This window comes from Gracilinanus agilis, chromosome 2, assembly GCF_016433145.1.
Source record: "Gracilinanus agilis isolate LMUSP501 chromosome 2, AgileGrace, whole genome shotgun sequence".
In the NCBI taxonomy this organism is placed as follows: Eukaryota; Metazoa; Chordata; class Mammalia; order Didelphimorphia; family Didelphidae; genus Gracilinanus; species Gracilinanus agilis.
Genome location: NC_058131.1, coordinates 29,722,034 through 29,737,002, shown reverse-complemented (window position 1 = coordinate 29,737,002; position 14,969 = coordinate 29,722,034). Strand labels below are relative to the sequence as shown.

General features: G+C 45.0%; 1 protein-coding gene across 4 annotated transcripts in view; it reads left to right on the top strand.

The window, feature by feature from the left end:
• Nucleotides 1-14,969, top strand: part of EXOC6B (exocyst complex component 6B) — a 643,271-nt gene that overhangs the window by 351,728 nt on the left and 276,574 nt on the right. For all 4 annotated transcript variants that reach the window (XM_044663035.1, XM_044663036.1, XM_044663033.1 and 1 more), the window contains exon 16: nt 8,441-8,552. In XM_044663035.1, coding sequence (XP_044518970.1) covers nt 8,441-8,552 — 112 coding nt within the window. The remainder of the gene's footprint in view (nt 1-8,440; nt 8,553-14,969) is intronic.

Genomic DNA, 14,969 nt, shown 5'->3' with positions numbered 1-14,969 from the left:
CTCCAAATAGACATTTCGAAAGCTGAGAATGCCATAGCTATTTAACTGATAAAACAAGAAAATAGTGCTTATTGAAGGGACTATGGGAGAGGGCCAGCCAGGTAGCGAACATGTACCATGTTAGGTGATATAATAGGAAAAGGAAGGAACTTAGTACAATTTGGAGCTGAGATTGCCATTCGAGGCTTGGGGCTTTCTGAGGAGACCTCCCTCTTCTTGAACAGCAGATGGCTTTACTCCAGGGATGAATGTGTTTGTAAGTCTGGTGGATGATTTTCTAGAGGTTGAGAGTTGAGTAGCAGAAGGCTTTGAAGGACTGGAGCTGCAAAGTTGAGAAAGTCATCTTGTTTGGGCAGAACTTTCTTGAGTGCGAGTCAATTTTGATTAAAAAATTGTGTATTTTCTGTTGCCATTGACTTAGGAGGTGAGAAAGGTGCCCCTACAGAGCATGATGCTGAGATCATGGGAGTTTCATGGGAAGCGAGGCAGCTTCCTTTCTTGTTGTCCCAGTTTGGATGCCTTTGTTTGATGCTGTGTGATCAGTGGCACCAATCCAGAATGTGTCCCAGGAGTTGTCTGTGAACACTGGGCAGGTAGGAACGAAGCAGCAGGTCTGGGGAAGATTATGTGTAGCAGTAGCTTATTTAGACTTCTAAAATATTCATGAAACTGTTTCTTCATTTTTGTTTATGTGATCTTGGAACAGCTCTTTTTTGAAAGATTCTAGGGAAAACATGTAGAGGAATTTAATTTTCTTCAGGAAAAAAATGCTTTCCAATAATCGCTTTACAAGAGTATATTGTAGCATCATGAGCTTTATAGCTTCTTTGAGAAGCCTGCTCCTTGGGGATCCTGAAGACATCGTCAGGGAGCATTGGTTGAAGTGAAAAGTTGATGAGTAGCCAACTGACCTTTCTGATGATAAAGCCCTGGAGGACACTGATTATGTTCAGCTCCTAGGCTGCTTCCATTCTTGTCCCAATTTGGCTGCCTTCATTTGGGCCTCGGCCTAAGGAAAAGATCTTCAGAGTCCAACTGGCTGTTAATTAGCAAGGTGTCTGTGAACCTACTTTTAACGGCCTTTATTTTATGTTAAAATTGCCTTCTTTCACATAGCTCTATTAGAAATCACATTTCATTCACTTTGCAGTTTCGATGCACAGTTTGCATAGTTTTCTTTTTCTTTTTCTTTTTCTTTTTTTTTTTTTAAACCCTTGTACTTCGGTGTATTGTCTCATAGGTGGAAGATTGGTAAGGGTGGGCAATGGGGGTCAAGTGACTTGCCCAGGGTCACACAGCTGGGAAGTGGCTGAGGTCGGGTTTGAACCTAGGACCTCCCGTCTCTAGGCCTGACTCTCACTCCACTGAGCTACCCAGCTGCCCCAGTTTGCATATTTTTCAATAACAAGTTATTATTTATAGTCTTGAATATAACTGAATTTTTTTTTGGTGGGGGGAAAACCCTGTGGGCTATAAAAGGAAAATTGGTGAGAGAAAAAAAATGAAAAGGGGAAACGTGGGAAAAAGAAAAACTTGGTCTTAACTTTTTCCTTGTTTTTGTAAGGAAAGTCTTTAAGTGGTATGGAGGAATGAAGCCTGGACTTTAAGTCCAAGGACCTAGGTTTGAATCCCAATCATTGTAAGGTAGGGTGTGTGTGTGTGTGTGTGTGTGTGTGTGTGTGTGTGTGTGTACAAGACATTGGTATGTGTATGATATTATGTAAGCCCCCCCCCCCCATTTCATTAGGCCCCAGTGTCCTCATGTTTTAAATGCAAGAATTGATGAGGAAATGGAGATATTATAAAAACTAAAGATATTAACTAAAAATGCGAGGTTTGGGCCCATTACCTTCACAATCCCCTCTAGGTCTTTGCTCCTTAGTCCTATCACCTTTGAGTTAAGAGCCACCTGGGGACATCAGGTTAATCATTTTCCCTAGAAGAGAATGATGCTTTAAATTCCAGGAGAGTTCACGGTAATGATGGAGGCAGAAGGGAGAGAGAAAGAGAGGATGATGAAAAGATGAGAGAGAACCAACAGTCTTTAGACCAGAGCAATCAACAGAAGCATGGGGATGTTCTTTGGCCCATGGAAGAAAGAAGAACTGTGGGACTTATAAAATTAAATTAATTGTTTAATTGTTTTTGTTCTCAGTTTCCAGCTCAATTTAATCTAATTGAACAATGGCTTTTGCTCTAAGTTTTCTCCCCACTTAGATAGCTTTGTCAACTATTTTGCTAGTGTCCTGGTTTTGACATATTGGTTTCAAGTTAAAATCTGTTAAGACATTCCTGAAGTACTTGTTTGATATTTGTACTTAGTCCTCCCTTTCCTTCTCTCGGTTTTCCACTCACCTCCCCCAGTATGCACAGTGCATTCATTAATGTTCTTGGTAGACTCATCTGTATTAGATTATAAGGCTTGTAAGGGCAGATCCTGTGCTTAATTACCTGTCTTTCTAACCCCTGCCTCTTGGTGCTAGGTTCTTACTAAATGATTTGATCATGATGATACCAGTTATGATGGTGCTACTATGTTTTTGCCTGGGTCTGTGAAGGCATAGATCAGTGATTCCCAAAGTGGGCGCCACTGCCCCCTGGTGGCTTCTGCAGTGATCTAGGGAGGTGGTGATGGCTTCAGGTGCATTTATCTTTCCTATTAATTGCTATTAAAATTTTTTAAAAATTAATTTCCAGGGGGCTAAGTAATATTTTTTCTGGAAAGGGGACGGGAGGCCAAAAAAGTTTGGGAACCACTGACGTAGAGGAAGGCTTCTTCACAATCTTTTGTGTTCTAATTCCTGTATCTCTGTCTGGTAAAGCCTAAATGCATAAAATATATGGGATTACACAATATATGGGAATTCAAATTATGTTGAAATTCCATTATAAAAATATTTCAGGAATCCAGTTCTAGACTAGGTTCAGAAGTCGTGATTCAGAGGATAAGTCCAATCTAACTTCTTGGATTTTTTGAGACATGTGCAGAGTCTTTGGTTTTTCAGTGCTACCCAGCTTTCCCATTTGGAAAAATAGTTCTGGGTTGTTGAAACTACATGGGCACTGATATCCTAGAGAAAGATATTAGGTGAAAAAATCAGCAAACTTGGTGTTTTTATGGCAATGTTTAGCCTTTTCCTCCTTGTAGGAGCCAATGAATTAACAGTAAAGTGCAACTCCTCTTCCTTCACTCAGTGATCTAATATATCTCTGAGAAAAGGAGCGAGGCTTGGGGACCCATTAGCCAGGACTAGCTAAACAGGGTCCCCTTGAGGTGACATGATAGACTGAAGAGCTGACAGGCCACCAACTTTTGCTCACCAGCAGAGACAACTGAAGGCTTTCTTGTGTTTCTCCTGCATCTTCTGCTTCATCCCCTCACCATTTGTCAGGTGGAAGAAGAACAAGAGCCAGAGGCCAGAGAGGGGGGAGGGTGTTCCAGGAGCTCTGTAGTTATTAATGCTTTTGAACCTGCCAGTTTGACATTTTCTTTGCCTGTCATTCCTTTCGGGAAGATAAAGGACACTGTCATTCCAAACTTAATGCAAGGTTGCTGAGAGATCAAAGGGGTGGGTGGGTGGTGTTTTAGCCTCTTCCCAAAATCTGCTTCAAAAAGAAAAGATTACACCTTTTAGGAGGAACAGAGATGGAATCATTCTAGGGGGCACTTCCTGGTAGCAATTAGGGTCCCCTGAACAGATGTAGCACTTCCAAAGGAACTGCCCCCAAAGTTGAAATTGTTTCTGGTTGAATTGAAGGCAGAAAGAAGCTCCACTTTTCTCTTTAACCAGCTGACATCTCCTTAGTTCCATGGTTTTATAGAGGGCTTGAACATCCAAGAGTGAAATAAGGAATAGGAGCCATATTCCAAAAGACTTCTCTGGAGAGATTTGGCCTGATTTTGACACTTGCTTATACAGTAGGGAAGGGAGGGGGAAAGAAAAGGAATAAGTGTTTATTTACTGTGTGCCAGGCATTACAAATATCTCATTTTTTCTTTCCTGGAAGGTAGGTACTAATATTGTCCTCATTTTACAGTTGAGGAAACTGAGGCAGCCAGCAGTTAAGTGGCTTATGCAGGGTTATATAGCTAGTGTCTGAGGCAGAATTTGAACTCAACTCTTCTTGACTTCAAGTCCAATGTTTCATCCACTGAACCATCTAGATGCCTTGACTAATAGACTAAGGACAGTCTGGCTCTAGACAGAATCACATGATGGCTATCACAGAAGCATTTTTTAATTACCAAATGAGCCATTTTACTAGTTGTTGGTGTGATTTCTACAGTTCTTGTCCTTTCTGGTGAAGAAGTTTGCCCGTGTAGCAATATTAACAGTTCTGAGAAGTCTGAGAATCTAGGTACTGTCTCTCCTTCCTTCTCCAGTCCTCTAAAAGTCAGGGATATATACCTCTTTCATGACAGGAAATCATTGGCAGTCCGGAGATAAGAGACAAGCACCTTGTAAAAACTCACGAGGTGATTAGCCTTAGACCTTGGTGTGTAGCAGAGCAGGCTCCCTGGTACCTTTGATTTATAGTCCTGTGTCAGAAATACAGTGGATCAATGGCATCCTCATCCCTATACCTCTCTGTATTGAGGAAAACTGCTTTAAGCCAGTCTTGTTGCATCTGTTAGTTATAGTCTTGTCTATAGTTGTTTGCTTAGCCTCTAGACCTCATTGGAAACAAGGCCTAGGGAATTTTCAGATCTGTTCTAGTCACAATTTTCTATTTTATCTGCATCTTTTACCACTACTTTTCATGAACCATTTTGAAAGGCTAAATGAGAAAATCCAGGGACAGAAAAGCAACTTAAGAGAATAAAGTAAAAACAAATGCCGCTTGGACTCCAAACTCCAAAGGCTATCATTAGAGAAGACCTTGAAAGTCCCCTAACTGTCATCTTTGAAGTCAGTCTATTTCCATGTACTGTTTTCTGTCAACTGATTTATCACTATCATATTTTACTTCTAACAATGATGCTATCATTTAACTGTATAGAAAGCTACACAGATCATTGATGGTCCTATCAGACTGTTAATGAATCTCTTCTATCCCTAGGCTGAGGAAGCAACTTTCAGCAGAAGGGGGAAATAGCTAGATCCAACTTTTTAAACTAACGACTCATTATGAGTGAGTTCTTGGCTCCAAGCAGGGCTATATATAGGATGTTCCAAAAGTCTTGGTACAGTCTTAAGCTATGAAAGATCAATTCTAATCATAAACCTAACTCAGATTCCATTTCTGTTAACACCAAAAAAACTGTACCTAGATTCTTAGGACACCCTGAATAAAGCTGCTTACCTGTCAGCATCCCAATTATCCTAATCAGCAACATTATCTCATAATTACCAAAAATGTTATAGCTATGATAACTTTGCCATTAATCAGATTCTTCTTTCTAGAATTCAACTCAATTAAATATACATTGAGTTCCTGTTATTTGCAATATACTATGCCATTTAGGAGTGGAGTGTGTCATTTAGGAGGGAAAGGGTAGATGATTGTGCAATTGAAAGTAGGACACTTAAAGCTATACAGTATAGTAGAGAAAATTAAGCAAATGGAAAGCAAAACATATTGAGTGTTCTAAATGAGCCCTGAGAAGAATCTCGATCAAGTTTGGAGAAAGGATATAACATAGCTAGCTAATGGCATCTGGCTCCGTGATAGTGGTATTCAAACTAGGCCTTGAAGGGATGGGTAGAATGTCAGTGTGTGAAGACTGGTGAAAAGCCATGGAGGGAAGAATTGGTCTAACATGGTGCAGAGAGCACAGGATTGAGACACACAATACCTCAACTCAGAGCCTGACTTCATGACCTAAGGAAGACATTCTACTTCTTTGATCCTCCTCCTCTCTGTTTCTTCATTTGTAAAATGGGAATGATGTACTTAGGTACTAGGAATTGCTGTACTTAGCTTTAAATGTTATAAGGAAGATGCTTTTTCAGCCTAAAAAAATCTATAGAAATGCGTTATCATTATTGTGGATATAGAACAGCACAAATAAAGGGCAGATGGTTCCATAATCGTGAGAAATGTCTGGGGAATAGCAGGTTGTCCACACTGGTTTGAACAGCACGTAGGGTGCATGAATAGGATTAGTTGACGCTAAGGCTAGAAAGATGAGCTAGCCCAGAGATGGAGAGCATTCAGTTCCAGGATGAGGGTTTTGGAATTTATCTTATGTTTATTCCGTTTATGTTTAAAGATGTGCATGTTGTTTCCCTTGAGAGAATGCAAAGCCTGAAGAGCAGAGACAGTTCCATTTTTGTTCTTGTATCCCTAGGTTCCTGGCATAACGCGTGACATGTGGTAGGTGCTTACTAAAAGCTTGTTAACTGATCGATTGACAGGCAAAAGGAGCTGAGACCAGAGTTTGAGTAGGGAATGAGATGACCAGAGCTATGTTTTAGGGAGATTAGTCTGGTGGTTGTACGTAGGGTAGAAAAATGTTAAAGCATCTTCCTTATAACATTTCAAGCTAAGTACAGTAAGTATTATGATGAGGTCCTACACTTGGATTATAAAAGCCGGAATGGAAAGAAAAGATGCATTCAGGAATTAGTATAGTGAGGAGGTTGGATTACTGGGATTTGGCACCTGATTAGATGTAAGGAAGGAGATACTGGAATCAAATGTATATATTCCAGTCCTGGAAATAGGAGTATGTATGGGGGAAAGGGAGGAGCAGATCCTGGAGAAATGTGTTTGTTTGGGGGAGAAAATGATGAATTTGGCTTTAGTCAGTAAACATTTATTAAGTATCTTCTGCATGCCCAGAACTCATGCTACACAGAGGTAATACAAAGAAAGGCGAAAAACAGTCCCTGCCTTCTTAAGGGGTCCAGTCCAAAGAGGGAGGCAACATGCAGACAACTCTGTGCAAACTAGCCACATATCGTGTCAATTAGAAATGATCAACAGAGGAAAGGTATGAGGGAAGATGGAGAAAGGCTTGTTGTAGAAGGTGGGATTTTAGGTGGGACTTGAAGAGGGCTAGGAAAGTCAGGAGGCAGAGATTAGGAGGGGGGTGAGCATTCTAGGCATGAGGACAACCAGAGAGAATGCCCAGAACTGAGAGATGGAATATTGATGTGAGGAATAAGGAGGTCAGTGCTGCTATGTCCCAGAACATATGGTATAAGAAGACAGGAAAGCAGACAGGTTTTGAAGAGCCTTGAATGCCACACAGAGTTTTATATTTGATTATCCAGACTTTTCTTTCTGAAGTAGGATTAATATCAGTTCTTCATGTAGTACCTGAAAGGCCTGGGAAACAGGTAGTTCTGTTTTGGTTGTATGGGTATCTGAGGGGAGAAGGACTCGCTGGAGTTTATTGAGTGGGGATGGGGTGACATGGTCAGACCTGTGCTTCAGGGAAGTCATTTTGACTGTTGAGTGGAGGATGATTTGGAGTCTTTAGTCAGGGATACCAGGCGTAGGCATGAGGTGATGAGGGCCTTCACTAGGCCATGCCAGAGGAGAGAAGGAGGCATATATGAGATGTGTTACAGAGGCAGAATGAACAGATGGCTCTGGGGATGAAAGAGTGAAGAGCATCAGAGAACTTGTGAGCCTGGAGGACTGGGAGAAAGTTGGCGTCAGCAGGAATAGGGAAGTTTGTAAGGTAGGAGAGCTTGGGGAGCAAGACGTTGGGTTCAATTTTGGACATGTTGAGTTGAAGATGTCTACTGGACATCCAGATTGAGATGTCTGAAAGGCGATTGGAGATGTGAGATTGAGCAGAAAGGTTGGGGCACAGAGATGGTCATTTAAATTCATGGGAGCTGATGATATCCCTAATGAAGCTGGATAGAAGGAGAAGGGAATAGCACCTAGGGCACAAACCTCTGGGACACCTCTGGGTAGAAAACATGATCTGGAGGAAGACCCAGCAAAGGAATCAGAGTCAAAGTATCTCTTCTAAAGAAGCCTGTGCCATCGAATGCCTTCAGCACCTTTTAGAGGATGGAAAATTCTGTAGTCTAAGTTTCTTAGTCAGAGGCAAACTCCCTTTACCAGGCCGGCCCCTGGCTGTTTCCCTTAGGGTCCTCAGTTCTTTTTATTTCACTGGAACAAGTTGTCTCCCCTTCTTAACCAGAAAGACATTTTCCCTTCTGAATTAGAATACATAGTAAGGCCTACGAAGCTGGGATCATCATTGGGTTGCACGGGTGTCCAGAGGTGGAAACGAGCTTGGTATTGAAGGATTGGGCCAGAAATGAAAGCTAGAAGCCAGCCAGTATTTCTTCCCTTCTTCTCCTTGGGTATAGGGAAACCCCATGGGAGACAGCCAGGGTTTGGAGGAGATCCCTCTGCCGTGAAAATGTGATGCAGGAATGGTGGCAGTGGTTGGTACTCAGGGATGCAGTGGGAATACTGTCAGACTCCGGCAGCTGCCTGACCTGGCCAGTGCCTCTTCTTTGTCTTCCAGCTCCACAGAGGTGGACGACATGATCCGTAAATCGACAAACCTGCTGCTGACCCGCACGCTGAGCAGCTCCCTGCAGAATGTCATTAAGAGGAGGAACGTCGGGCTAACAGAGGTGAGGCTGCCTGGCCTGAGCTGGGCATCTTCGGGGAGGCATGGCTGCCTGGGCAAAGGCTGGAGCTGAGTTCCTCCCTCCTTTTCTCCCCTTTCTCTTTGAGCCAGCGAGTGCCCTGGGTCATCACTTTGGCCTTCGTCGTTTCTCCTGCAAAGCCCAGTGTTTTCTCTCCTTGTCCAGAACAGTATGGATCGTTTGCCATTAGTTACATGAGAGGGATTGTGCTCAGAGGATACTCTCACATCAGGTTCCTATTAATGTGAATGACAGTCCAAATAGGACATTTTATATGAATTCAGCTCTTGCCTGCATAAAATCACGGATGCTGAGGATCTTGGCAGCCCCCGCTCTTGGCTGGGGGATGCAGACCTGGCTTTGGCTTTGGGAGAAGGGTCCCGGTCCCCCAAGTCCCCCGTGTCAGGTAATTCACTTTACCAGCAGGTAATCTCGGGGTCTTTACAGGTTGGGAATCTTCCCACCAGGTTTCTTAGGGGCAGCTTATTCTGCCTTCAGAGGGGAGGGAGCAAGTTGTGCCATATGCTAGGAGCAGCAGCCCAACCTCCCGAAGAGCAAGCCAGAGAACTTGGGGCCTTTTGGAGTTGGGGGAAGCTTTTCAAGGGAGAAGAATTTCCATTTAGACTGGGGAGTTCAGCATATCCGATCGCTTTGTGAACCAGCCAGGCACGTGGGCGTCGGGGGGGTCGTGCTGGCTTAAGAACTGACCCCGGTACATGGCAGAGCTGGTTACAGAGATACAAAGAAGGAAAAGGGCTGGATGTGGGCTTCGTGTATCGAGGAATCACTTGTAAAGGGCGGCAGTGCACGGTGGCCGTTTGAATACGAGGGGAGGGATGCCGTGAGCAGTTGGGTTCTTGTCGTCCTAGATGATGGGCAGTCCCTGTGATGGTCAAGGCTCTCCAGCCAAGAGCATGGCTGAACCTCGGTGGTTCTTCTTTTCCCTTCCAGGAGGTTAAAGTGCAGTCAGCCATCGTGGGATAGGAGATGGCTGTCCTGTCAGAGCTGATTCCATGTCTAAGAGGCGGGAGCCATTCCCAGGCAGTCCGATTCTTTCATTTTCCAGGGGATAATCCGAGGCCCAGGGAGGGGAAGAGATTCACAGAGGGCTGCCTTGCACCCCAGCCTCGGCACCCCCACTAGGTGCAATGGATTACTCTGGGGGTGGGTGAAATTGTTGTTCATCCCTCCATGAGTAAGGGAGCGATGAGAAAGGAGGGCTCCAGTGTGAATTAGATTTCTCTTTGGGGAAGAAGCATCCTTTTATCATGGAAAGTCATTGTGTATCTATGATACTCTCTTCTCTGAGTATTAGAAGGAAGATGCTTATGTTCCTGTCCTTGCAGAGTTGGTGAACTATCAACGTTCAATTTGGGGGAGATTTTGTGGGTGTTGCAGTCTGTGCGGTGTCCTTGGAGGCCTGCATGTGGACTCAGAGGGCCCATCCGTTTACTCCTTGGATTGGCTGGCCAGTTGGTTGGACTTATTTCCCCACCGACACTGGTGACTCCCTCACGGTTTTGTACAAGCCACACCACAGAGCACTAGCTGGAGACCCGAGCCCTAGAATGTTCCTTCTGACCTCCTGCCACTCACCTCCTGTGTGTGTGACGTTGGGCCTCAGTGCTGAGCGTAGAGCCCTGGGGAATTTTTGTGCCTGATTTTCCTCACCAGCAGCGCATGGTCATGGGGAAACCACAGGTCAGATGCCCCTGGAACTCCCCAGCAAAGCTGACCTCAGAGCTCTGAGTTTTAGAATTCCTGACTTCACTTCCAAGGGAATGGCAAGCATCTGTCCAGAAAGCTCGGGGTCAGCACGGAGCGGTTGCACCACAGGCTCCGGGAGAGGCTGGCGATCCGTCTTTAGACCGTTTCCTCCTCCCCAGCCATCAGTGACATTGATTTTGAATGCCCACCTCAACACTGCCACCACGTACATACATATGTACACACACATACGTGACGATCTGTGGCTGGGCCACCCCATACCCCAGTTTCCACATCCTGATTCCTATCATACCCACCTCTGTTCACCCTCCCTAGTTATGTCCCCCAGTGTGAATGCGCTATGAATGGTGAGACTCCTTTGACCACGTCTTCATGGATTGAGAGAAAACAAAAAGCATCAACCCCAAATGGGTTTGTGTACAGACTATCCTGGGTCTGTCTGTGCTTAGGAGGGGCTGTCCTGGACCACCCACCCCTGCCCCAGCACTCCGCTTTTCTTCTCTCTTTTGTGTCCTGTCTTCCCCTTTCTTTTCGTATGTGTATTTTCTGTGCTCAGCAGGTAGTAGAAATGCTGGTCATTGAAGATTCCTATTAGTCAAGGCTCGGAATGCCTCGCTTACAACATCACCAGTGATATCCATAGCGTTTACGTGAGGCTTTAGGACAGGCGGTCTCAGCAGATGCACATCACAGCCCAGGGGGAGATGCTGTCATCATCATCATCAGCGTCGCCATCATTTTACAGAGGAGGAAAGCGCATCTGAGAGAAGAGGGTAGAGCGCAGCTAGATGCGGTCGGAGCAGAATCTGAACTCAGAAGTCCGTCTGAGTCTTCCCCCGGGCTCCCTGGCTGCCGTGCTCTCATCAGTGTCCAGATGGGGCCAGCTTTTTCTCAGCCCCCATGCTGCTGTCTTCCCTAGAGACTTGAGCATCAGTAGCACTTTGGTGGCACTGAGATTGGTGACCTCAGACCCTGACTCTGCTGGGGTGCCCTCTTCTTCCTCTCCAAGGGGCTGCTGACATTATTTTGTGGGCACCACCTGGATTCCTAAGATGTGTGACATCTTGACTGACTTCTGGAGTCTGGAGTCTTCTTCCCTGGGAGCCGGGGAGCTTGGGCTGAAGGAGCTGATGAAGGAAAGGTTGGTCTCCTCAGACTGGTGCAGCCAAGCAGGCACAAGAATGATGGAAAAGTTGTTGCTGTCCCAAGAAAAGCTTTTTTTCTGTGGGCGCTGCTGATTTGTGCCCAGGCCCTGGGGATACCGAAGAGAGCCCCAATATGGCCTTCCACCCCAGTGAACAACCCAGATGAGCCTCAGGAAGGCGGATCTCTCCTCCTATTGTTGTAAAATGGACACAATGCCCATGGCATGCCAGATGTGCTTCCACTGACTTAAAGAAGGAGAAGTAGTTTTTCTGCAGGAGAGAAAGGCTAGGCCCTCCTTTTGTTTCTCTAAACCTAGAAAAGTAGCTCAGCATCCTGGAACTGGAGGCAGCACCTATACTCTCCTGTGGGCTTAGCTTATCTCTGGGTGTCCCTTGTGCCTCCTTTTCCTTATGTGTAAAGTGAGGGAGCTGGACTGAGTGGCCTCCTCTGGCCCTCCCAGTCTCACTCCTCTAGCTCTGGAAGTCCTTCCATCTCGGCTGTGTTCCTGCTGTCTGGTTGGGACCCAGAGCTCTTGTGGTTGCAGCCGAGCCCTGGGAGCTGTCTGGTTTTAGAGCCTTCGGGGCCTTGTGTTGTCTTCTGTCCATTCTGCTCACAAACGCACTTGGGTGAGGACAGCTCCTGACAAAGGCGAGAGAAGCCCAGGAAGATACCCTGCTTTGGATGGTTCTGAACTCTGCGATGACCTCTGCCCTGCTCTGAAGCAGGCATCTATGCCACCATCTCCTCTCCTCGTGTGTGCTTCACCAGAGGCTGATTTGGTCTGAGAGGCTGCTAAGAGCTGCTTTCTTCTTCTCTTTTTTGCCTTTGAAACAGTTCACTGGCATGACCTGCAGGGACATCCTTTTCAGGGAGGGGGAGGGTCAGAAAACATCACAGGAGAGTCTAAAACGATGATGAAATTTTATCTCTGAAATTGCTCATACACAAGTAACTTCATAATTACCCCCCCCCAAATCTGCTTTTTCATTTGCAAATGCCCTTGTAAGGTTTTTCAGAGCCGTCACTCAGGAGTACAGAGTGCTTAGAGCTTATTAACAGACAATGTTCCCCCCAAATAACACAGGATCCGCTGTAATCCTAGCGCATTTTAATAGTCCATTCTGGGCTCCGCAATGAAACATTTCAAAAGTGACTGACAGTCAATTGGCGTAATTCATGGTGATCTTTTGTGTTGACAGTTTGTGAAAAAGTCGTGGGAAATTATAACGTACCCAGTGAAGCCGTCTTTCTTTTTAAGCTGCCAATATCATGAAAAACAGGACAATCTTCTCTTTGACTGTCACTGTTTTGCAATTGCGATAACATGACACGATCCCTCCTTCTTATTAGGATTTCAATTTATAGACACAGTGCCTTTCCTACAGGTAGCTCTGCTCATTTTAAAATAGAAACTGCAGTTTTCCAAATGCATTCTCTTGCCCTCCTCCCTCCCCCAGCAACCTCAGAGTCTTGCCAGTAGCCACCTGTCTGCCCTCACCAATCAAGGAAGGAGTTAGGGGAGACTTTTGTTCATTTTGTGACTTGCTTTGGTAGAATATGGTAGAGTGGCAGCAACTTGATTCACTTTTTTGTTTTGATTTCCAAGGATGCTGTGACAGCTCAGGCATTTTCAGTTTAGAGCAGTTGGCAGACAGTGGGGGAGGCAGGCCCTAGGGGTCTGTGTCCAGGAATCTTCCTCCCAAAACCTTGAAATTTAGCCCTGTGATTTTATTGTGGCCTCTAAATCAGACTCTTGATAGAGCTCAGCAAATGAGCTGTTTCAGTTGAACAGTTTACCTAGCATTGAAGGGCATTCTCCCAGGTGCCAGAGGAAAAGCAAAGATTGCTGGGCCCCATAAGAGTAGGCTCTCTGCCTTACTGGAGCCCCATCCCAAGCTTTTCCCAGTTCTTCATCTCCTGGAACTACAAGGAGCTGGACATCAGTACTTTGACTTACCCTTCATTGTCTATGGATGGTGAAAGACTGGTCAAAGCATCCACCCTCAGCCCACCTCTTTGAGTGATTTTAATTTTTGTGGTAATATTCACACACTAGAGTCACAGGAAGTGGAAATAAAATGTCCTACATTTATTTGCCTACCTCCTCCAAGGTTGAGAAAATAGATTTCAGATATACATGAGGGATAGATACTGACAGTTTCCCCCTCTGTAAAATGGGAATAATAATGGTACCTCCCTACCAGGGATGTTGTGAGGATCAATTGAGATAAGAAATGTAAAGGGAACATAGTAAGCACTATATAAATGTTATTGTTATCATCATCATTATTATAACTGTCCAAACGGAGCACATTTTTAAAAATCATAGCATCTCTCTTTTGAAAGGCTCTTGTCCAGCCTGTATCTGAAAGGAAATCTCTTCTCTACCATCCCCTTCTTGAAGGCCTCCAGCTTTGGAGGGTCTATACCCCAAGGGCTTCAGACTCTTTCTAGGTGGCATGGGTGACCCTACTTTTTTGGAGAGAGCCATCACTGTGGCCTGTGGATGAGATGAAAATGCAATTAGAGGGCTGCAGAATGGATGGAACGATTAGATTCTGAGGAGTTGTTAATGGCTCACTGCTAATGTGTTAGGTCTCCAGTGGAGTACCCAGGGAGCAATCTTTGATTTTGGCCTGTTTGAGACCATTTTGATCAGCTATTGGAGAAGAGGCCTACCTGGCAGGTTCATCAGATTTGCAGAAGACTTAAGGGGGGGGGGGGGGGGGAAGGGGTGAGCTGCACAGCCTCCATAAAGACCCTAACACACCAGAGCAGGGGTGTCAAACAGACTCGCCCTGCATGCAACCAGCAACACTCCCAAGTACCTCTGGACCAGATGAAAATGCCATTGGGAAACAGTTCACTAAATCCAAAAAACAATGAAGCATAGATAACCTATTTTTTAAAACTAAGCCCTATGTGGCCTCAGAGATCCTGATTTTTAGATTAGTGGCTTCCATTTCTTTTTTTTTTTTTATTTTTTATTTTTTATTTTTTATTTTTTTTTTTTTAAACCCTTGTACTTCGGTGTATTGTCTCATAGGTGGAAGATTGGTAAGGGTGGGCCATGGGGGTCAAGTGACTTGCCCAGGGTCACACAGCTGGGAAGTGGCTGAGGCCGGGTTTGAACCTAGGACCTCTTGTCTCTAGGCCTGACTCTCACTCCACTGAGCTACCCAGCTGCCCCCTTCCATTTCTTTTTGACACCAGTGGGTTGAATCCAGTAAGATCAGATTCAGTGAGGATAAATGTGAACCCTTGTACTTGGGTGAAAAAAAAAATCAGTTTCATAATATAAGGTGGGAGAGACACGGCTACAAAGCAAATGTTCTGAAGTAAGATCTGGGGAACTTCGTGGACTGCAAGCTCCATCTGAGTCTTTTATGTGCTCCACAACACATCAAGGGGCCAGCTTCTAGCAAGTGAGATGGGAGAGTTCCATTCCACTTTGCCCTTGTCAGACCTCATCTGGAGTGGAGGGTTCAGTTCTGGTGGCACAGTTTGAGAAAGACATTAAGCCAGAGA